The sequence below is a fragment of the Mesocricetus auratus genome, unplaced genomic scaffold, assembly GCF_017639785.1.
Source record: "Mesocricetus auratus isolate SY011 unplaced genomic scaffold, BCM_Maur_2.0 Super-Scaffold_4256, whole genome shotgun sequence".
Classification (NCBI taxonomy): Eukaryota; Metazoa; Chordata; class Mammalia; order Rodentia; family Cricetidae; genus Mesocricetus; species Mesocricetus auratus.
This window is the reverse complement of record NW_024429182.1, coordinates 4,758,946-4,783,240: the sequence shown is the minus strand read 5'-3', so window position 1 is coordinate 4,783,240 and position 24,295 is coordinate 4,758,946. Positions and strand designations below refer to the sequence as shown.

The following is a 24,295-nucleotide window of genomic DNA, read 5'->3' as shown; positions in this document are numbered from 1 at the left end:
TGTATTTTTAAACACACAGCAGCATAGCCCCCAAGTAATGGTATATTAGCTCACAAATAATGCAGACTCGTTACAGAGATGTAATCTCATTTTCTGTCCCTAGCCTTTACACTGCTATTGGAATTCACATTATTCACACACCATTATAATTTGCACAATGCATTGCTATTTTTGTTTAGCTAGTTGAATTGTTGGATGCTTTAAATAATAAGAAAAGTCACCTCACGCACCTAGCCTTGTGGTTCCCATCGGTGTTCTGCATGCCTCTAATACATTCTAAGGGTTTCCTTTAGCGTCGCTTCTGAGAGTGGAAGCTTCCTCTAATCATGAAATTCTTTCAAAATTTGCATACCTGAAAATGCATCCAAATCACTTCCTTATTTAAAAGATACATTTGCTGCTTATAGAACTTTGAATAGTGGCATTTCTTCAGTGCTGTATAATGCTGAACATTTTCTTGTTTAAATTTTAACAAGAAATCAAGCAGTTGGGGCTGGAGAGATGGCTAAGCAGTTAAGACAATTGGCTGCTCTTCCAAAAGAACCTGGGTTTCATTGCCAGCACCCACGTGGGGGCTTACAACCCTCTGTAACTCCGATCTCAGGGCATATGACGTCGCCTTCTGGCTCTCTCTGGCACCAGGCATGCCTGAGGTACACAGGCATGCTTTCAGGCAAGCCATTCATGGCGTAAATGGAAGTTTAAAAAGAACCGGAACCCTTTTGTTGCTTATCTTTGTTATATGCGGACTGTCCTCTCCACTGTCTGCTTTTGAGATGTTTGCTGGTGGCATGGTTTTGAGCATCTTGATGCTGAGGAGCTTCGGGGTATGTTTCTTTCCCGCATCTTGTGTTTCATGAGGTTCATTGAATTGATTGGGTCTTGGTTTATAATTTTAAGTTCATGAACTTTTTAGAATTTGTTTCAATTTATTTTTTTGATTCTTCCCCTCTTTTTAAAGGATCCCAGCTGCTTTGCGTTGGGCCCTTGAGACTGCCCCCTGGTGCATGGGTTCCCTTTCCATGCTTGGACTTTTCTCTGCTTTCTTTGACAGTCCCTATTGCTATGCATTTGGGTGCACTGTAATTTTCTTCTGTTTTATTCCATCTTCTCTCACAGTCTGGGTGTGAAAACTCCCTGGCCCCCAAGATGCCATTGCTTTCGTCTCCCGGAGTTCACTTTGGGTCTTTCTAACCCGTACTGTCACGAGCTTTTGACAGTGACGGTACATCTCTGGCGTGTCTAACACCTGTGCCTTGATTGGTTAGTTATTCCCTTCATCCGTGTCACATTTGTCTGCCTCTGCTGCATGCCTAGCCACCTTTGACTGCTTGCCAGACATTACAAACTTACTTTATTGGAGCTGAATATTTTTTATTCTTATAAATCTTAAGTTTCTTGGGAACAAGTTGGTCTTCTAAGACTTGCCTTTATGATTTGTGGGGTGAGTCTGGCACAGTCCTCAGCCCTCCACCTAATGTGCTATGAATTACACCCTTGTCCAGCATGGTTGGAGGGAATACACATTTTTCTTGTCCTATGTGGGTGCTCTGATCTTTTCTAGCCTTTCCGTGGCACACATGTGAGGAAGAGTGTGTCCGTGCGTGTGTGTGTGTGTGTGTGTGTGTGTGTGTGTGTGTGTGCATACACTCATGACCTAAACATGCACACACAGTTTAACAAGTAGAAGCAGAAATACCTGCTGTGGAAACCAGGCCAGAAGAAGCAGTAAAGAGGCTCCTAAATATTAACTGTTTCATTGTCATTCCTGGAATTAAAGTCAGTTTTTTATCACCATCATCACCATCACCACCATCACCATCATCATCACCATCACCATCACCACCATCATCATCATCATTTTGTAGTTTTCTAAACTGTCTAAATGAACTGCAGGGTATTTTCATTTAGGAAAGCCGTGCTGTTAAAAACTGTGGTTAAGGGCAAGTTTTACTCTGACATCACTGGCTGTAGGTCTAGTCCGCCTTCGGGTTCAGCAAAGACAGACATTACCGCAGGCTTAAAAAACCTGCTGCAGGAAAATGGAGTCAGGGTGATACAACAGAGCAGGTGAGACCTGGGCATCCAGTCATGCTAATGAGGTCCCTCTCCTGCATTTCCTTCTCTGTGGCCCTAAGAGAGAAAACAGAGGTGCGTGCGCGCGCGTGTGTGTGCGTGCGTGTGTGTGCGTGCGTGTGTGTGTGTGTGTGTGTGTGTGTGTGTGTGAGAGAGAGAGAGAGAGAGAGTGTGAGCCAAAGCTGCCACTAAAGGCATCCAATGGTGGCACAGCTGTTGCTCCTCACTTGGTCTTTTGGGGGGTCGGGGGTGACAGCTATTGTGCATGTTCTTTTGAATAACTGAACAATTTGAAGATAAGCAATGGTTTCCAAATGGGGCCGTTCTTTTCTGAAACTTACGAGAGAACAAACCGAATCCTCTTCACTTTCTTTCTATCAGGCAAACAATTTGCATTCGATTATGGAAATGAAGTCCACAAACAAGATTACTTCATTAAGTCGCCGCCCCCCCAGCTTTTCTTCTCTGCCGTGAGTACCCGCTGTGGTCTAGCCAGACTCCCACCAGCTCATGAGCATTTGAAAAAAAAAGTCCTTCCTCATCTTCTGAGGCTCGACTGAACAGCAAAACCTTTTCGTTTTTCAGGCCTCCTGGAAAAAGCGGCTCTTTATCCTGTCCCAGAGAGGGGGAAAGGGCCTGAGTCTTTCCTATTACAAGGACCATCAACATCGAGGCTCCATCGAGCTCGATCGGTGTGTATCTGAACCAGGGAACCTGAACAGCAGCAAACGCGTCCAAGCCAAACGCTAAACAAGCTGTCCAGAACTGAACCCTGGGTCTCTGACCGAAAGCAGCATGGGTTTCCGACCTGTCATGGTATTTGTGCCTCTAAGAGAGCTGAGACAATGAGCAGTGTAGGTAAAAGTGAGGTCGTTACTTCACAGTATACGTTATAGGCGGTACATCTCCAATCCCTGAGCATTTGGGGGAAGACTTCGTCTCACTTAATTTTTTGATGAGTTAGAGCCCCTGAAATCCAATTTTCACAGAGCCAAGGTGGAGTTTAAGAAATATTTTAGATCAACTATTCTTTGTCTTTTCTTCAGAAATCATGCACCAGGAGTACTGGAAAATATTGCAATTTGTGGACTCAGAAACCCAACCCGAATAGGAACTTCTGAGTTGAATTTCAAGCTGAACAGAATATTTTCAATTACTGATGAACCAGATCCAGAGTTATTTTCTAAAATAGAAAGAATTCAAATGAGATTTATGACGGGAACTAGACAGTCTTTAAAATGTGGGTCAGTGGAATGTTCAGTTTCCTTCCCAATTTAAGACAGGAGTCTGTTTTTGTCTTAAGTTGCTCTCTGTATCCGCTTAGTTACTTTGTGTCTGTCTCAGAAGTACCATCATAGAGGTTGGCATAAATAGCCAGGAGAAGATGCAATCTGTGCAGAAGATGTTCAAGTGCCACCCAGAGGAGGTGATGTCCATCAGAACCGTGAACAGGGACTACTTCCTCATTGGCCATGACAGGTGAGCAGTAGGAAGATGGCATGACTGCTGTGCGTGACAGCAAAGGCATTGTGAGCCTATAGACAATAAACAGGCTGAAAATATAAACCAGGCTGCAAAGGCAGAGCATCGGTCTTCCTTGTGTGCCAAAATGGTTGTGTGTATGTGTGTGTGTGCATATGTGTGTGGTTGCACATGTGGGTATGAGTGCACATGTGAGTGTGTGTGCATGTGTGTGGACGTATTATATGGCTGAACATATATGTGCATATGTGCATGGTTACACATGAGTGTGTGTGCATATGTGTGTGACTGCACATGTGAGTGTGTGTGCATGTGTGTGTACATATGTGTATGGCTGGACATATATGTGCGTGACTGCCCGTGAATGTGTGTGCATGTGTGTGTGACTGCACATGTGAGTGTGTGTGCATATGTGTGTGACTGCACATGTGAGTGTGTGTGCATGTGTGTGTACATATGTGTATGGCTGGACATATATGTGCATGACTGCCCGTGAATGTGTGTGCATGTGTGTGCATATGTGTGTGACTGCACATGTGAGTGTGTGTGGCTGCACATGTTGTTATGAGTGCACATGTGAGTGTGTGTGCATGTGTGTGTAGATATGTGTATGGCTGGACATGTGGGTATGTGCATACATATATGGCTGCACGTGTGTGTGTGTGCATGTGCACGCGCGCGTGTGTGAGCGCACATGTGTCTGGATGTGAAGGTCTACTTCGTTTTTATGACACAGGGTCCCTCACTGGAGTTGAATTAAGCTAGACTGGTTCACCTGAAAACTGCAGGGACCTGCCTGCCTCTGCCTCCCCAGCTGGCATTGCGAATATTCCACCACGCCTGGCTCTTCTCTAGGGATTGAATTCAGACCCTCATGGTTGCATGGCAAATGCCACCTATGCTTCCTCCCTGGCGCTTAAGATAAAGAATCATTATGCTAGCTGCTTACGAGTGTTGTAACGGTGTTTAAACAACAGAGGTTTATAACCTCACTGCTCTGAAGGCTGGGAGTCAGCAACCAGGACGGCATGGCCACCCCGGTGAAGCTCTGGGGAAGGCAGACTCTTCTCAAACCGCTCTCTTGGAAATGCCGGCGGTGCCTTGGCTACAGCAGCCAAACCCTGGCTTTCACATGGAGTTCCCCCTATTCACACACCTCTGGGTCAAATTTCTCCTCCCCCCCACAGATACCAGTTATACTAGTTTAGAAGGTACCTGTATTCCATTATTATCTCAGCAGGTTATTTCCGTAAATAGTCCCTTTCTACACAAGGTGACGTCTGAGGACGAGGAGCTGGAACTAAGACATAGTAGCTGTGGAGAGGGTCACAAAGCAAGCCACGACAGTCGCTGTCACCCAGATGCCTTCTGTGAAAAACAAATATGATCAAAAATATCTGTAGGAGCTGCAGGGAGGGACTGTGCTCACCCTCAAGCTTTTAAAGAGAGGCTCCTGTTGCTAGCAGAAGTGCCCCAGTGGATTCTCACACCCACTTGCCTACTGGAGAGAGGGATTATGGTGTGGGAGAAGACAGAGGCGGAAGCCAAGCATGATGCCAAAGTTTTCTTTTAAGTCGTGGCGAAAAGCTGCAACGTCGTCTTTTTTGTTGTTGTTGTTTTTTGTTTTTTACGAGACAGGGTTTCTCTGTATTGTTTTGGAGGCTGTCGGTCCAGCCTGGCCTCGAACTCACAGCAATGTCGTCTTTTAAATCATCGCATAAGACAACAGAGGAGAAGATGGGGGATGTATCAGTTCACACAGGCACACTTGCCCCGTGTACTTTCTGCTTACTGTGGTAAAAAACACTGACATGAGGTGACTCCTGAGGGACGGATTTATTAGCTTACAAGTCCATTAGCTTGCAGTCCGTCCTTGAGGGAAGTCGGGGTAGGAAGTTGAGGCAGGGGCCTGGAGGAGGAGCTGACGCAGAGGCCATGGAGCGTGGAGTGCTGCTCACTGACCTGTCCATTACGGCTTGCTTAGCCCTACCTTCTCTTGGTGCCCAGGCCCATCTGCCAAGGGGCCGCGCAGCCGCAATAGACTGGGCCCTACTACCGTTGATTTTTAATCAAGAAAATACTCCCCCACAGGCTTGCCTACAGGTCAACCTGGTGGAGGAATGCCCTCAATTGAGTCTCCCTCTTCTTAGATGACCTGGGCTTGTGTCAAGTTGACAAAAACCCCTAACCAGTACAGCCCTCTTCCTAAAATACATTTCCTGAGAGGGGCGGGGAAGGCTGGAGGGTACAGAAGGGGGCTGGCTGACGGGCAGGACACCATGGAAAGCAGAAGCCCTGAACCCCACGGTCCCTACTGGAGGTGCCACGAGGGTTAATTCGACTGTGCAGATGCAGAGACAGCTAGGGAGCAGCGAACCATTCAAACTGCTTGGGGAAAAGAGTTCTGTTTTGTGGGCAGCTGATCCCTAAGCTTGTTCCGAGTGCAATCAAAGAATCCGCTAGGCTCGGAACGAGTTTGGGAGCGTTTTCCACCAATGCCAGTTGAAACTCTCTTCCTACCCCCAGGGAGAAGATCAAAGACTGGGTCTTTTTCATGTCACCGTACTGCCAGGGTGTAAAAACAGCTCATCAGAGTACAGAGGTAACTCTATTGCGCTGATGACGTTCGCTCCAGGGCACCTGAACACGGCCCTTCTTCCTTAGAAACAATTGTGTCCCTTTCTTTCTCCCTAGCAACTGATGTTAATTCGAGGGATAAGTAAGCAAGGAAGCATATGCCCTTGTTATTTGTACAATTAACAAAAGGAAAAATCCTTTTTGTTGTTGTTGTTTTGTAAGAGCGCTAAATTATATTGCCATTGTTGCAATAGGGGGAGTGAAAGTTAATGGTGGCAATTTTTCATAGTAGCTTGAAGTATACTATTTTCCACTATTGTGACTGTCGGTACATAACCGGCTTCCCTTCGAATGACTAAGTCTAGGGAGGCGTCTGTCAAACATTGTTTTCATCTGCCTTGCATTTTAACATAATGTCTCTTGTGTCAGGTAAGCTGCTGAAGGCTTTTTAACTGACTCCATAAGGGACTAGGTGAATTTCCCCAGTTCCTTCTTAGAGACTGTCACGGAGGGAACTTGGGTGTAGGTACATTTATGGGGGATGGTTTTTCCAGCTTGTCCCATGCTTGTTGCAAATGGCAAAGAGAGGGAGAGATGAAGGCATGCCTCCGGGTAGGTTGGATGATGAGAGAAGGAACGACAGGGTGTGGAGGGAGACACAGCAGAGAAGACAGGAGACAGGCTGGGGGGACTCACGGTGCCTGCTAAGGCCAGGCTGGGTGTCTTTCGGGACTTGGGAGCCGGAGAAAGTCGCACTGACGTGATCAGCCCTTGTCTTGGAGATATGACGCTGGCTAACGGGCAACCGGGATGTCAAAGCCTTGGGGAGACCCTGGAGAAAGGGGGCCCGGGTGGCAGCGGAGGGAAATGACAACCGCTGGGCTCTAACTACAAAACTGCTTTTCTTTCTACGCAGGAGAAGGCTTCGCTGGGTGACAGACGGCCAGTTTCCGACCCCAGTCCTTTCTCTGGTCTCTGCAGTGTACCGGAGATTACCAGCCTTGCTTTACCAAGGGCCAGTCTTCCAGACGTGGTAATCAAAGCCTCCTCCTGCAGTGTCAGGACACGGCCTCAGGGAGTCGGCCATTGCTGAGTAGTGCCACTGGCCGGCAGCGGACATTGACCTTGTCCATCTTTCTCTTCATTCCTGGGGCTGAGGAGATAGCTCGGTCACAGCAGCCTTTGCCTTGTAAGCACAAGGACTGGCATTGACTCCCCGGGACTCTGTGGTGGCACACATTAGAACTCTAGTGCCAAGGAGGCAGGGGTCCTTGGGGTTCGCGGGCCAGTCAGCCTAGCCTGCTAGGTGAGTTCCAGGCCAGTGGAGAAAAACAAACAAACAAACAAACGGACAAGGTGAATGCTTCTGAGAAACAACGCCTGAGATTGCCCTCTGACCTTTCCATGTGTGCACGCGCACACACACATACACGTCTCTGACCTTCCCATGTGTGCATACACACACACACACAAGACTCTGACCTTCCCATGTATGCACGCGCGCGCGCACACACACACACACACACACACACACTTCCTGATTTTAATATTTATGCATCTTTGCTCATTGCCTATTCTACAGGCAGGCTTTTCCACTTGGAAGCTCTTGACAAACTGGGATTCTTTCCCTAAGCTTAGCTGGCAACCTCCCCTCCTTCCACACACAGGACACAAACGGCCCCCGGGGAACCGTTGATTTCCAGTTGTGCTGTCCAAACCCTCAGGCAAGGTGGAGTTTCTTTCTCTTCCTTTCCCTCATGCCATCAGTCTGGCTTCTCATTCTGTGTGTCACACCCTCTTCACTCCCAATGCAACCTGTTTGAGGGGGTAAAATAGCATGCCCGCCCCCTGGAGGGCACAGAATCAAGCCCTCGCCTTTCTAGATTTGATGTTTCTAGATTTGACTCTTATCAATAAACAGGCTGCGGAGTTTGCTTTCCCGCACATCTGTTATTTCATCCCTTAAAGACACCACCGCTGGCATCCCTCTCTCTGTGGGTACCAAGCACAAGCAAAGAGGCAAGGTTTCTCATTTCATCCAGCTGGTAGCTTTGCAACATTGTAAAAGCTTTTTCAGCACAACGCCACCAGTCCAAACACCTCATCTCAGCCATTCAGTGAGCAAAAGCAGCAGTCACACATCAGACGCAAGAGCAGGCGTAGTGACCTCAAACAAAGTTTCTTTTCCAGAGGAGTTATACTGGTAACTTTTGCCTTTTCCCATTATTTATTGCAACCAAGTTAAAAAAAAAAAACGATAATTCAACCCTCTCAAGTTAAAGCCTTGTCTTGCTGGGGTTTTGTTGTTGGTGTTGTTGGTACACTGGAAAACCTTCACTCCCAACCCAGCACAATCGGGCTCCAGAGTTCATCTTTAGCAACCACAACAGAATACCATAGCATGCCAGGAATTTCTAAACAGCAACAATTGGTTTCCACAGCTCTGAAAGTTGTGAAGTTCAAGATCAAGGAGCCTCATCTTGTGGGGGCCTTCTGCTGGCTCATCAAGTGACAGGCAGGCAGGCAGAGGGTGATCTGGGTGAAGTCAGCCTTCCTCTCAGACATGACACGCAGGAACACACGAAGGCATAGATAACCATCAGGACCCGACTATCTTTCAAAGCTCTACCCATTAATGCTATAAAAAAAGGCATTTAAATTTCAATATATACTTGCAGGGCGGGCAACATTCATGCCGAAGCAGTGAGCTTTGAGCTAGACATGCCTTAAGTATATATAGATGGACTGGAGAGATGGCTCAGCCGCTAAAGGCTAGGCTCACAACCCAAAATGTATGTATGTATAGATGCTTGTGGGCTTCTCAGAGGCAGGGGTCATATCCAGATAAACTCATAATAAATGGAAAGTGCATTTAACACACCTGACTTTCTGAGCATCACAGCACTCTGTGCGGGGTCCGCTGTTTCCCTCCCATGGTTGCGGGGCTGTCAAGGAGCTGTGGCTCACTGCTGCCACCTTACTTGCAAGAAAGTTATCATGCTCTTTGGTGGCTCACACAAAGGTTACAGTTTTTAAAAAAACTGTAATAATCCAGTTTCCATTGAATGTCTCTTGCACTCTGTCTACAAGAGAAGAAAATCTGGAAGCCCACATCACAAGTCACGGTGCACTCTCTCTCTCTCTCTCTCTCTCTCTCTCTCTCTCTCTCTCTCTCTCTCTCTCTCTCTCTCTCTCTCACACACACACACACACACACAGCTACCTTCTATATGGAATTCCTATCAAACATCCAGGGTCTTATGAAAGCCCCGCTGCCCAGCATTGCTCTTGGAGTAACTAAATTGCACTCATAACAGTTCTTACACTAGGCGGAGCACTTACATTAATGGAGTATCTGATGTCTGTTGGGGGAGGGGAGGCGATAATTAATTGCTTGCATCTACATCACCTGGAAGCCTATAATTCATCCTGTCATATAGCCAACACTACCTAATTGTACTGCTGTGGAAACAGACAAGGCAAAACACAAAAGCAGAATCCTGAGCCAGGAGGAGGAGGTTCAGTGACTCCAGACTAATTACCTCCTCAGAAGCTGCCGAGAGGTGACTGGAAAGCCATGGGGGTGGAGACACCATGACAAAGCTCTGTGCCTTAGCACGCCACCCACAGCGCAGCAGAAAACTTCGTGTTCTGAGTTATAACTCTGCACAGTAGAGAAAAATTCCAAGGGTTAGCTGTGCTTATGCATTCACACCATTAGAGGTGATCCAAATTGAAGAGGCGAGTTCAGTGTGTGTGGGCTTCTGCATGTCATACTGAAAGAGCCTCCGATCTTGTCAACCAGACTAATCTATTATACTTTTTCTAGAAAGTATTGGTTTAATTCTATATGAAGGAAGGAGGAAGGGAGAGAAGGAGGGATGGATAGAGGGAGGGAGGAAAGGAAGGAGGGAGGGAGGGGATGAGGGAAGGAGGGGATGAGGGAAGGAAGGAGGGGAGAAGGGAAGAGAGGGAGGGAGGGAGGGAAGCAGGAAGGAACTCATTAACTCCTTCTGCACCTTACTCAGCATTTAATACAAAAATGCCCCCGAGGACTCAGGCAAGCTCATCCTCATCGTGAACACGATTTCCACTCAGAACCCCCTCGAGACACAGAAGAAGAGAACTACTACCTCTCTCCTCGAAGCTTCCTTTCAGAAGTAAGCCCCTCCCCTGGCCCACTAGCCATTCACACCTTCAGCACGTCCTGCTCAAGCCTCTGCCACACACTGCTGCTGGGGCAAGGGGCTGAGGTCAGGAGGGCAGAGAGGTAAAGCTGGCAGAGACAGATAACGTGCTCGTGGGGCTGACACCAGAATAGGAGCCAACCGTAGCACAAGACATAGGCTTACACAATGCCTGTGACATAGGCTTACACAATGCCTGTGTGGTGCCAGCGGTGGGAAGAGCGAGGACCAGAGAAAGGTCTACAGAGGAGATGATGCTGGAGGACTGGGTGGATAGAGTGGACTTTAACAGTCTATCTGTTTTCTGGACTGGAAGGAAGGGGATGAAAGTCACTGGGTAATCAGCTGGTGGTGGGTGTAACTGGAACACCCCCCCCCCCCCCGAGTGCAAGACTCTGCGCACCGTGCTCAGCACGGTGGACTCTGCACACCGTGGTCAGCACGGTGGACTCTGCGCACCGTGGTCAGCACGGTGGACTCTGCGCACCGTGGTCAGCACGGTGGACTCTGCGCACCGTGGTCAGCACGGTGGACTCTGCGCACCGTGCTCAGCACGGTGGACTCTGCGCACCGTGCTCAGCACGGTCGGACTCTGCGCACCGTGGTCAGCACGGTGGACTCTGCGCACCGTGGTCAGCACGGTGGACTCTGCGCACCGTGCTCAGCACGGTGGACTCTGCGCACCGTGCTCAGCACGGTGGACTCTGCGCACCGTGCTCAGCATGGTGGCAGTGGTGATGAGCCTCGCGGTCCTCCGCATTTCAGAACCCAAGTTTCTGTTACCAACGATAATGCCACACAGGGAGACACGGAGCGGTCCAGCATCCTCAGACATAAGGCAGATTCTTCTTTATCCATCTGAGTCAAAGCAAGCTTCAGAGACCACTGGCGTCTGCCGTGCCTGGTAAATGGCTCGGGTAGGCTACCGTGCAGAGAGTGCGGACGGCGGAGTAGAAACTTGCCTAAGGAGGGGTGAACCGGCCCGGGTCGGAAAATAAACGGGGAAGAAAAAAATAAGAGCCACCCCACGATGGACGTTTAATTCCAAGTTGACTTCATTCTGTGAGACGCATAGGGACAGAGACAGCTTCTAAATAGGCAAGTGGTAAGACATGGATTGACTTTTAGGTGCACTGGCCAAGAAGTCATGTCTGCGGTAGACGCAGATACAGAACGTGGCGTGGGGTGACAGGACAGAGTGATGGGAGACAAGTTGGGGGTTTTCTACCAGGTGGCAATGTACAGCTTAGAGACGCATGCTGGGGTCACGCTGGTTATGGATATGCTAAGTTACGAGTGGTTTTAAACCAGCCACGTTCTCAGAGCCCTTGGTGTGCAGTCCTGCATTGTAAGCAGCCCAAGTGCCCACAAGTGCCCAGCACAAGGCATTGCCCATGGTCTCTTACACACAGAACATCTTCTTTCACCAAGAATGCTTCCACGCTCATGTTCTCTGGGACAACCAACCAATCAGGTGCCCTGGCCAGCGGGGCACAACAGGGGTGGAGCCCACGGGAACCTGGAATGACGGGACAAGAGACACGAGAAACGGACAGCAAGACAGCATGGCTGATCAAGCTGCGTCCATTGAAGATTTCGTAGAGGAACGAGGTTGGGGGACAGGACAGTGAGGGAGGGGCGGTTGCCTAGTAACCAGGCCACAGCATGTCCTTAGTCAGGGCCACTTGAGGGCAGGATGGCAGGGTGTTGGCAAGGTGGAAGGGTCGCAGAGGGAGGGGTTGTTTGTGGGGTAGTTCCCTTTTTGCCATCAGCCATTCCTGTAAGCCCAAGTTCTTCTTATCAGGAGGTTACTCAGTTACCACAGAATATTCTTTCTCTGTTGGGGGAATGGGGGAAGGCTACATAGGCTGTGGGCTCTTGTCAGCCTTTAAAGTTTATATAACAATTGCTCCTGGCAATCAGGTGTGTAGAAAGGACAGGCTGTAGACACTCTGTAGAATATAGTGTCTGGGGACAACCAACCAGTCAGGTGTGTAGAAAGGACAGGCTGTAGACACTCTGGGGACTATGGTGTCTGGGTAAGGAGATAAAACTCCTTTCCCAAGTAACATATCCTTATACTTAAATTTTGAAGTCAAGGCATTTTTAAAATATAGAAGTTGGATTAATTTAGCAGCATTTATAATCAAGCATACTTTAGCAGTTCCTTCATGAGTAATCAAAAAACTGAAAAACACAATAGTATACAGTATCCAGACTCTCTGTGTATTTTCCATCTTTGCGTGGCTTATTTATTTATCTATTATTACTTTATTTCTTTCACTTTTATTTATTTTTTTCTCTGAGACAGGGGTTATCTTTGGAAATCCGCCTGCCTCTGCCTCTGAAGTAAATCCTACCGGCGTGCGCCACCACACCAGCTTTTGTATTTATTTACCACTTTGCCGTTTCATTTTCTCTCTCAATCTCACGTATATTTTTAAACACACTGTAAACCTTTAGAGGTTTTGTTCATCCAAGTCTGACTTTACTGTAAAGCTTTATGTTTTTCTGGCCACGTGTCTTATCTATAAAACCGCGGCAGTTTAAACCGCCGGTTTTTCAAGATGGCGGGTGTAAGCGTGACTCCAGCTGCCTGCTTGGAGATGTCACTGCCACTTCCAGCTGTACGTACAACTTTTAAATTGTTAGCAAAGCCTCTTAAAAGAACCTTGCTGATTTTTTTTTTTATGCCGAGTCAGGAAGACTCTGATAAGCGAGCCGCGTGAATCTCGGCTTGTGGCTAGCTAAACAGAGCCCACCTGAGAAAAATGCTGCTATCAAAAATCTGTGCTTCTCTCTGTTCCTAAAATTCCTTTAAAGCTTTTGTCATTCTACGTGGAAATTCATGATCCCACTCCTGATCACCATTTTGTTAAGAGAAGCTTTTCCTTGTGAGAAACCGTTCTGCCCGCCTGGTTCCAGAGCCGCATCAGTCCCAAATAAACACACAGGAGGCTATATTAATTATGAAGCTGTTGGCCTTGCTTGTTTCTTACTGGCTAGCTCTGACTTAAGTAATTACCCCATAATTGTTAATCTAAGTATGTCTCTTATCGGAGAATAGTTCCAGGCTCCTACCCCATGGCGTTACATGTTGACTCTCTTTGTTTCTCCTTCCCAGAATCCTCCTGGACTCCTTGTCCCTCCTATCTAGATTCCCTATTGGCCAGACAGTGCTTTATTGGCATAATACTTCCCCAACAGTCAGGAGGGCTAAGGTGATTCAGGAATCTGGGGTAACAACAGGACTTCACTGGGAAGGAGAAGAAAAGGGAATCCCGGGCAAAGAAGACCACATGAACTCGAAGTCTGGAAGACAGCCTTTGGTGAAGAGACAGCTGTTGGAAGAATGTCTTGACTGGAAGGCTGCGCCCCAGTTAGAAGTCAATGGCCAGCTAGAGAGGAGTGTCAGTGGTCGTGAAAGCAACCACTGTGTCTAGGCTTTGGTCCAATCGGCTTCCATGACCCATAGAATCAACCATTTTGGGGAGAGGCTCAGGGCATTAAATGTCTGGGAGTTAGGCAGAAAGGAAAACCCAAAGCTTCCCCGTAGAGTACGTGTGTCTGGAATGGGGCATGGGGGCTCCCAGGAAGGGAAACAGGCCTTGAGTCTCTCCCGTGGTGAAGGCGTTGATCTTCTCCCAAGAGCTGCTGTCCTCGCCACGGAGGAATGCATTATTCCAGATGCAGAGCGGTGTGAGGCAAGGAAGGGTCTGGCCCAGCCGCAGAACGTCTCCTCACATCTATTATTCTCCCCTTTAGTTAGAGAGCATCACTGGTTCCAATGACTCCGGTGACTCCATTGACTTCAGTAGTCCAGACCACGGTTCCAAGAAGCCCGAGAGCTATTACATGTCAATGAGATCATGGTGAGTGTGACTGTCTTCTACATACTGCTTTTAGCCTACCTACTTTTAATGGAGCGATTACCACCAATCCACTGTGTTAACCTTTGTGTGTTAACCATACGAATAGTGTGTGTGCGTGCGTGCGTGCGTGTGTGTGTGTGTGTGCGTGTGTGTGTACACGTGCGCGTGTGTGTGTGTGCGTGCGTGCGTGCGCGTGTGTGTGTGCGTGCGTGCGTGCGTGTGTGTGTGTGCGCGTGCGTGTGTGTGTGTACACGTGCGCGTGTGTGTGGTGTCACACGAACCACATGCATGAGGACAGCCTTGGGTGTTGGGCCGCATCTTCTGCTTTATCTGACCCAGTCGCTTGTGGTTTGCGGCTGCGTATGCCACGTGAACTGGCCGGTGAGTTTCTGAAGACCTCCCACATCCCATCTCATCATGGAAGCAATGGGGTTGCAGAGGGGTGCTACCATGCCTGGCCTTGCATGGGCCCTGGAGATCCAAACTGAGGTCCTACTGCTCACAGGGCTGGCACTCCCCCCACCGAGCCATCTCTCAAGCCCCCAGTTCATTTTTTTAAGTGTTTACAAATTGCTACAGAACATCACCAAAGACTCCATTCCACACATTGGTTGATTCAGGTTGGATGTCCTTTATCTGAAACACTTAGGATTATAAATGGTTCTGGTTTCAAACTCTTCCCTTTTTTCATTTTTTTTGAATATCTGCATACCCATAATGAGATCTCTTGGGAGAACAGAACTCCTCTAAACATGAAACACATGCATGATTCATCATGATTCATATTCTCATATGCACCACATATATATATATATATATATGTATATATAGATCCTGATGATAACGTTATGCAAAAGTGTTTGGGAATGACTTTGTTCGGGAAAGAAAGCTTGATGGTATGGGCGTCTCCACTTGCAGCAATGTATTGTCACAGAGCATTTCAGACTCCGGACACTCACCTGGAGGGTGTCAACCCATGGACTTGAGAGAAGGGAACGTGGTGACTGTGTCTTTGCCCACAGAGAGACACCTGTGACAGTCAGGACACTCTGGTCTTCTGAAATCCTCTGTTTTGTTTGTTTGTTTGCTTGTTTGTTTTTTTGTTTTTGCTTTTGTCTCTCTCACTCTTACCCTGTCCTCCCAACTCTGAAAAGGGTTATTTCCATTTCAAGTCCATTTTTGTTTGTTTGTTTTTGTTTGGTTTTTCGAGACTGGGTTTCTCTGTATTGTTTTGGAGGCTGTCATGGAACTCGCTCTGTAGACCAGGCTGGCCTTGAACTCACAGAGATCAGCCTGCCTCTGCCTTCCGAGTGCTGGGATTAAAGGCGTGCACCACCACCTCCTGGCTTTCCAAGTCCAGTTTTAGAAGGAAAGCTTGTTCAGTCTGGTTCTGCCTCTGGTGGGGCTCTGATGATCGAACAGACTTCTTAGGGCTGTCAGATGCTCATATTTGACAGGTAGAGTGGAGAGCTGTCACCGTGTGTGCTTAAACAGACCCTGTTTAACTTCTACTCCAGTCTCTTCAAAGAACCAACCTCTGCATCTGCTGACCACCGAGCCGAATCCCAGAGTTCTCTGGAGAGTCCAGAGGAGGGGCCTCCCCTGCAAGAACACGGCACAGCAAATTATCTGTGTGTTCTACCTGCTGATCCGGAAACACAAACCACGGATGACCAAAAGGGGCCCGCCTCACTAACTGTTGTGAAATTGTCCATATTGCTCAAGTAAAGCTCTGACTTCTAAAACCTTGTGGTCCCTAAGAGCAAGACAGGTGGCCTTAAATGCACTTAATATTTAAATTTCAAAGTAGTGCCTCAAAATTTCCAAGTCAGCTGGGAACGGGACAGGTTCCTCTGTGTTACTGATGTTGTGAGCGTGGGCAGTAAATGGTACAGTTGGGGGAAGCGTGGTCCCCAGGGATGGGGGTGGCTTTCCCAGCTGTTGTAACACTTTCCCCTCGGCCAGGCCTTTGGGCCCTAAAACCTGGACAGCACTGATCCAGCATCGGTGTGCCTCACCAGCCTCTTGCGTTAGCGTCATCGGGCAGGCAAGCCTCCTGAGGCGCTGAGCAGATGAGAAGGGGACACTTAGGTCCAAGGTGATGTCGAGGGCACTTGACAAGACAGCTGTAGCTTCAGCTGCTTTCCGTGTCCTCTTGTGCGGAATAATTTCCGGAAGGAGAATATGGAGACTAACCTGACGAGAGGTCATAAGCCCACTTAGTCCAGTTTTGCGTCTTCCCTCACGATCTGTCAACCACTATCTAGCACATTCCAAGAGGGCAGCGAAGGGTGCGGTGAGTGGCCTTCACTGCCTTAAATTCGTGCTTCTTTGTTCACGCTTCGGACAAGTTTTAGCTGGAAAATGTCATCCCAGAAACAGAAGGCCAAAACACGCACTCTAAAAGGATAGTTCAGAGCCTGGGGCAGTTGGTTGTTTGATGCAACTTAAGCAAATGTTTTCTGTCTCAGCAACGTCCCCGATGAGAGCCAAGTGGAGACTCTGAACGTGTTCCTCTCTCCGAGGGATGCCATCAACTATCTCTCTCTTGTAGAAGCTGCAGGACGGATATGGTAGGTGGGGCTGTGGATGACACCAGATGAACGGGCGTAAGACACCCTCATTCTGGAACACTGCATTGGACAAGACTGACGAGGACTTGCCCCAGAGATGGCTTGGGGGGCAGAAAGATCATTGTTATACGGGAGGTCGGCTTTGGAGGGGATCTAAGACGACCCAAAAGGCTAGGAGTCAGGGTCTTCCCTATTCTTCGAAGGAGAGTGGCTGCCAAGGGCACCGTTCCCAGGCACGGAGTGAATAATTGGGAGAGGCAAAGTTAAAAGGAGCTGAAAGAAAAAGATGTGTGTGAGGGCCTAAGAGTCCCATAACCCAGTCAAAACCTCTATTCCAAAACACAACACAAAAGTCTGTGTGGCAGGTATTTAAAAAAAAAGCATAGTTACTATTTATCTGATTCTACATCCTCTTAGACTGTGACTGGGCATGTTGGCACAGGCCAGTAATCTCAGTTCCCTAGAATCAGGTTCAAGGCCAGCCTGAGCTTCACAGCAGGTGTAAGGCCAGCCTTAGCTCCATAATGAGACCCTCTCCCCTCACCCCATCTCCAAACAAAGAAGCCTGTTAAATTCATTTTGGTGGAAGATTGAATTTTTACAAGATAAGTCTCTAATGTAAAGAAAATGCCATAATGCCCGTAACTTTCCATTTTTCTAAAGTTTTTGCAGTCTGAGACTTGTGAACTCCTGCTCGGACCCTGGGCTTGTCTGTGACCAAGCTTGCCCGTCTGCCCATTCACTCATCATACTCACTTAGGTATCCATTGGGCTATGCCTTGTGCATACTTCTGACAGACTTTTGTTGAGCGCTGTGTGGAGTCCTAAATTTCTAAATACCAACTAAGGAAACCGGAAGGTAGTTCTGAACTCCCAGGGTCACAGAGCCAGATTAAAAAGGAGGGCCACATGAATAAGTGAGCATGAAAAGTCCATCTTAATCAGAACTACGATTGAAGTATTCCCACCGTGCATAATTATACATCCCCGGCACAGGAGAGGTCAGCCACGAGCAAAAACAAGGGACTGGACTTGGCCTTGCAGGGGTGGTTTGTTTGGAACAGGGCTTGGAAGGGAAGGGAAGGGAAGGGAAGGGGAGGGGAGGGGAGGGGAGGGGAGGGAAGGGAAGGGAAGGGGGTCGCAGGGAGGCAGTCAGTCCACGCAGAAGGAGGTGGTTGACTTCCAGTGTGGGGTGCAGAGTGAGGTGACCCCGCAGGCCCCATTCCTGCCCCCACGGCGAGCCAATGAGCTCCGTCTCATCTTCCTGTTGGACTCTGTGTTCCCTGCTGCAGTGTGGCTCAGTGGGAAGGCCCTCCCCGACTCGGGTGCTTATTCTGCCATGGAGATCATATCTTGGCCGTCAATGACCTGAAGCCCCAGAGCCTGGAGGAGGTGTCATTCTTTCTCACACGGTGTATGCAGAAGGAGGTGAGTCCCCTGAACCAGCCCTGACCAGACCAAGTCAGAGCCAGGAGGAGCGAAGGTCTGAGAGGGAGTCTGGGAACCACGCAGAACGTGGATGAGATTCCGTCCTTTGTATCAAACGCTCGTGGGGAAGGCGCCAGGCTGGGGGAAGGGGGCTCTGGGCTTCTGACCTCGAGGGGCAGAAAGTGCTCCGATGACTAGGACGAACTTGTGGGCTGTGAAATGAGGGACGGCAGTAGCACCAGTTGTTGAAGAGCAGAATGACGTGGCCCGCTGTGGCATGCGTGCAAAGTCACTGGCACAGATTAGGCACGCAACACGGTTACTGTGACTTTACCTCTACCTGCCTCGGCCATGGGACATCGAGAGGCTCACTTTTCTGAATGTGGTTTTCTCAGCTAAAACCTGACATTGCCATGCCTTCTGCATGGAGTTATTACTGAAAACAAGCACCACGTGCAGTTCAGCATTGAATATCTGCTTTTAAAGGGCTACCTGCATTTAATTGACCTCCCTGGGTAATCGTAGGTGGTTCAACACTGAGTACCTGATTTCAAGGCTACCCGCATTTAAATGACCTCCCCGCCTAGTATGGTCTTCTTGTTGCTCATTCCCTCTCAGCCCACTTTGATTCCTAGCCTGGTGGCCTTGGGGGAGGCCACTGACTTCTCTGTGTTTAGCTGCTTCTCTCTAGAGTGAGGGGCACAGCAAGGACTCGTTCCTTCCTGTACTTTTGGAACTGTACTCCTTGGGTCTCTGGGCTATGACTAGGGAGAAAGGAGAGGAAGAGCGCAACATGCATTTATCTTTTATAGAACAGATGCATCCAAAATATTGGATGTTAAGATTCTTAGGAAACACAGTTCCTTGACTTTGGAATTTCTACAAACTGCAACACTGAAGACCCCTCTCTTGGCCCTGGGAGTCTGTGGTCATGCATATTAAGGACTTATCTTGTCTCTTCCGCATCACTCAATAAGTCTGCCAGTTGGAGAAGTTATTATTATTGCTATTATCTAAAAGGGTAAGACCCGTCAGGAGTGTGGCTGAAGTAGACAGAAGGCTAGTTAGTGGCAGGGCCAGGGCTCCTACATTCACTTGCTCCCTCACTATTATTGAGCATATCTCTACTCTACACTGGGCGCTGTGTTATGTTCTCAGGCTACAAAAGCGGCCTCAGCCTGCACTTACATAGCTCACAGGGTAGAACAAGGATGGAGGCACTTCTTAGAGTCCAGTGTGTGTTTTGGGGTGTGACAGGAAGTGTAGAGGGAGCATAGATCGGCCTTCTGAGGAAAGCCAGCAGGTTTCCCAGAGGAGACGGCATTCGGCTCAAGAGTACGACCCTTGATACCAGTTTGTGTGTTAGAGAAGAGGTTGCGTTAAGGGACACAGTCCAATAGTCTGGTAACTTATGATTCATGCCATCTCCCAAAGGTCCACCCTGTGGCCAAAGGGCTAAGAAAACCATGTGTACCTTCCAGAAGTTACTCCCACTCTGACCCAAAGATCCACGCATGTGCTCAGCAGTCACGAAAAGGGGTTTTGACAGGGCACACACCTAAACTTCCACCTGGGTGGACTGCCTGGGCTTTGTCATGTCTACCCTTCTAGACCCCACCGCTCCTGTGCTCGCGTCTTCACCGCCCATTGAGAGCATCTCCTGCACAGCACCGACCGCGGCCGACACCCACCAGCATGACTGTTTAGAGAGCAGCGGTTTGCAACCTGTGGGTCTCCGCCCCGTTGTGACCTTTTCACGGGGGTCGCATTTCAGATAACCTGCATGCCAGATATTTACAGCATCATTCATAGCAGTAGCAAAATTACAGTTATGAAGTAGCAATGAAAATAGTTTTATGGTTGCGGGGTCACCCCAACATGAGAAACTAACTGTAACGAAGGGGTCGTACAGCATCAGGAAGGTTGAAGAGAGCCACCGGGCTAGAAGGACAGAAACTTCTCCTCCTTCCCCACCACTCCTAACTACTTGCTTTTATGTGAAAAAAAAATATAGCCAGCTCTCTTCTACAATGCAGACTCCTGGCTCTCGAAATGACAAATAAGTTGGAAAAGGACATGTGACAGGAAGGGCATCCCCTGTGCCTCGCATGTCTGAGCCAATCCCTCTGCTTTAGCCGTGGTGGAGAGAAATGGGAGCAGGCATAGGGATGGGCCAGAGACAGCCAGCGTGAAATGTGACAACCTTTCAGAGGCAGAGGGGATGATGTGTATGTGTTTGTGTTTAGAGGGGTAAGAAGTGAGGTCAAATTTCCATTTCCTCCTGCTTTTGTCTGGGGCTTTCCTGTAGGGTGGTCTCCTTTGGAGGCGCAGGGTTCCAGAGGCCCTTTGAGTTCCTGGGGCAACTGGATCCCTCTGTGGCTGTCCCGGTTAGATGCCTGTTGCTGTGATAAAACACCATGACCAAAGCAACCTGGGAAGGAAAGGGTTTGCTTCTCTTATGCCTCCTTACCACGGTCCACCACCAAAGGACGTTAGGGCAGGTACTGCTTCAGAGGCCAAGGAGGAGTGCTAGTGACAAGGTTTCTCCTAATGACGGACACATCCTGCTTTCTTACAGCACCCAGGACCACTGACCCTGGGATGTCAACACCCACAGTGATCCGGGCTCTTACACATCAATAGTCAGTCAAGGAAATGTACCACGGACTTGTCCACCGGCCAATCTAGTGGGGGGGGGCATTTCCTAACTGAGGTTCCCTCTTCCATAATGACTCCAGCTTGTGTCAAGCTAACACAACACTAGCCATCACAGTGAGTGAGCCATCGGCACTTTTTTTAGGACCTGCCTAGAGGCGTAGGCCAGTGGATGTCAGAAAATGAAAGCCCATGTTCCCCTTGAGGGCACAGATCATCAGCTCAGCTGCTGCCTTTGGCTCATCGTAGCTCATCATAGGATTGTCTTCCAGAACGAATCCCCCACCCCCGGGGGGTTTGAAGGATGGGATCCTAAGGAAAATCTTCAGTATTTGATTGTCTCCCGTCTTGTGTCTTAGAAAGTGAAACTCTCCATTGGCCGGATCCCAAGTTCAGAGAAGTTCCACGCTTCCGTCTGTGCGTGCCCCCTAAGACACCATTTGGTTGAGTCTGCCCAGCAGGATGCTCCAGGCCTGGAAAGGACACCGAAGAGGAGTCCGGCCATCAAAAAGAGCCAGAAGGAGGCGACTGGAGAGTAGGCTGCATCAGGCCGTGGCAGAAGGAGGATGGAGCCCTGGATCTTGCATAGTCCTATGATTGGGGACAAGGCAGCATCCTGAACTGTCTTAACCATGGGGGTCACTGGCCCCTCTCTAGCTGTTTGCATTGAGGTCACACTCGATAATGACTAAGGAGCAGAGTTAAAATGGAAGGCCTTATCTGAGACTTTGTCTCAGACATGGATTCAGCACATCTCTAGTCTAATTAATAGCACTGTGTGCTTCCTCTTTGTTAGGAATATCCAGTTAGAATTACTCATTCCAGGAGAGGAGAGAGAGAGAGAGAGAGAGAGAGAGAGAGAGAGAGAGAGAGAGAGATGAAAGTCTGTGGCTGCCCTCCCAGACACTTCCTGTGACTCAGAAGCCCTGGGGCCTTCAGGCCAGGCAGAGTGACCTCTGTCTCAGTACACCTGCTTTCTTAAAGACACAGTAACTACTTTGGAAGCTAAGGAAGTTTGGTACCATATCCATCCAAGATCTGCTCACTCTGAAAATGAACAGGAAACCATGTTCTTGATTGATTGGTTTATTGCCAAATTAGTCCTGTGAGTTCAAAAGAATCAGAGGCCGTTTAATAAGCAGGAGAGCAGGAAGAGTCAGTCGGCTGAACACTAATCAACTTGGGGAGTGTTGGTGCCAGGGTAGGGGGATAGAAAATACTTCTCAGCAGGCTGTCCTTTCACGTGGAAAAAAAGTAACGAAGGCTTTGAAAGTTCGGTGATACTCAGCTCTAGAAAATTCCCCAACCTCTGCCGTGCGTACGGGTTTAGATTAGTAAAGACCTTTGGCACGCAGAGGAGATAGTGACTGCATTTCACTTTCTGTGATCTAGACTGTTGCCAGTGTAAAACGCGTATCTGTGTATAGAACGTGGAAAATAAACAAATTTGTATGTGTGGATATTTCAAATCTCGTCAATAAGAAACCAAGCCACTCCAGTGAGGAAATAAATTACCATCGAGGGAAAACTGCCTGAAACCAGCTGCAGGATGGGTTCCTGGGCTCTGAAATCCATCTGTCCTCTGATCCCTCGAGGAGGCAAAGAGGAATCTGAGGACCCAGGGGCCCGTCATCCACCCAGCTCACCGCAGTGTGGGGCAAATGGACAGGACTTCTGGCCCATCCTGGCACACTGTCCCAGCCTGCCACCCTCCCCCAACCCCAGAGTTTGCCTCCTGACACAAAGTGGGCTTGTTGGGAGGGCCACGCTCTGGTGCTTCTCTGCCTCCCAATGACACTCCCAAGGGATTTGTCTGGGGAGTATGGTTCCCGGCTGTACCATCCTCGAGGGTCAGTGGAGAGGCCTGTGAGTCTGCGTCGCTCCACCCGCCCCCAGTGGGGCCTGAGGAAAGCAGCTTGGTCTTCCCCTTGCTTTTCTTCCTCTGTGGAGAGCAGCTGAAAGCTCCAGTATGTGTTCTGGTGGCTGAGGGGCTCAGGCTATTTGCTGCCGGTGGCTGGGGTGGACAGGGGAACTGTGTGGTCTAATGGGCTTGTCTGGTCTGTGCTTGACAGTAGGAGTGTGGACTGAGGAAAGAGATAGACTAGAGATGAGAGACAGAGTTGGGCGGGCATCCAGCAATACTGTGATCAGCCCCAAGTTTATTACTCAAAGTCCTTACATACCCCCAATCAAAAGGGGGAAGGGGAAAGACCCCCTTAACATGCTACAAGGGACAAACAGGTGTAATTACCCCCCCCAACACTCCCCAAACACCAAGCAACCACACCCCTAACCAAATACCTGACGTTTAGGTAAGACAGCCATTAGCAATACCTTATAGGCCGAATATCCTGTGGTCTAAGCAAGGCACACAGTAACAGCACCTTGGGCTAAACACACTGATTTAACCTGAAAGACTCAGGGACAACAGGCTCAGACTCCCTGACCTCAAGTCAAGACAGGACGGAGCCACTTCTGTGGGCCTCCACAGGGAAGTCACCTTCACCACGATTCTCTGTGCTGTCCCTCAGAGTCCACGTTCTCCAGTGCTCTGTGTCCTTTTCCTCAGAGCTGGAAGAAGCCATGTGCTCCCAGGGCTTGATGTCACTTCTTTCTCCTAAGAACAGCAGTGACCACAAGCAAAACGGCAGACCTAGGGATGGAGATATTTTTGCTCCTTTCTGTCATCCAGGTGAGAACGCAACCCAAGAACCAGCTAAGAGGTGACTGGAGAAGCCGTCAGGGCGGGCCTGACAAAGGCTGTGCCCTGTGTGACACAAGTTCACCAAATGGAATTATACATACCATCAGCATACTTCTGCTACCCATAGACACACAAGTGCGCGCGTGCGCGCACGCACACACACACGTGCACACACACAGAGCCTCAGTGAAAAAATCAACCGTGACCTTTTTCGTTGATACCCATATTGATCCCATTCCAAGTAGACGACTGTGAGGGATGCTGTAAAGAGCCCGGTCCAGTGGCTCCTGGAAAAGAAGATAGCTCTCTCCTGCTAGGGAACAAACACTCTTGTACACTGTAAAGATTTGTCACTCAACTTGGTCTAATAAAAATGCTGCTTGGACCAGGTATTGGTGGCACGCGCCTTTAATCCCAGCACTCAGGAGGCAGAGGATCTCTGTGAGTTCGAGGCCAGCCTGGTCTACAGAGCGAGTTCCAGGACAGCCTCCAAAACAATACAGAGAAACCCTGTCTCGAAAAACCAAAACCAAAACAAAACAAAATGCTGATTGGCCAGTCAGTAGGTAGGGCGACTAAAGATGATGGGGAGGAGAAGGGCGGAGTCAGGAGATATCAACCATAAGTAGAGGGAACAGTAACTGAATGTGCCATGCTAATCAAGGAACCAACCACCACGTGGCAGAGTGTAAATTAGGAACATGGGTTAATTTAAAATGTAAGACCTACTTAGTAATAAGC

The 24,295-nt window shown here is 48.8% G+C and overlaps 1 protein-coding gene across 2 annotated transcripts in view; it reads left to right on the top strand.

Annotated features, from left to right (window-relative positions):
• Plekhs1 (pleckstrin homology domain containing S1) overlaps window positions 1–22,310 on the top strand; it is a 33,387-nt gene extending 11,077 nt beyond the window's left edge. Inside the window, exons 4-14 of one of the 2 annotated variants that reach the window (XM_040742413.1) lie at window positions 2,458–2,546; window positions 2,662–2,768; window positions 3,424–3,555; window positions 6,085–6,160; window positions 7,052–7,168; window positions 10,164–10,295; window positions 14,088–14,194; window positions 15,712–15,918; window positions 16,666–16,767; window positions 18,060–18,195; window positions 21,210–22,310. In XM_040742413.1, the coding sequence (XP_040598347.1) occupies window positions 2,458–2,546; window positions 2,662–2,768; window positions 3,424–3,555; window positions 6,085–6,160; window positions 7,052–7,168; window positions 10,164–10,295; window positions 14,088–14,194; window positions 15,712–15,918; window positions 16,666–16,767; window positions 18,060–18,195; window positions 21,210–21,389 (1,385 nt within the window). In that variant the 3' untranslated portion in view covers window positions 21,390–22,310. Of the gene's footprint in view, window positions 1–2,457; window positions 2,547–2,661; window positions 2,769–3,420; window positions 3,556–6,084; window positions 6,161–7,051; window positions 7,169–10,163; window positions 10,296–14,087; window positions 14,195–15,711; window positions 15,919–16,665; window positions 16,768–18,059; window positions 18,196–21,209 lie in introns of both variants that reach the window. The other variant, XM_040742403.1, reaches the window with a different exon arrangement.
• The last annotated feature ends 1,985 nt before the right edge of the window (window positions 22,311–24,295 follow it).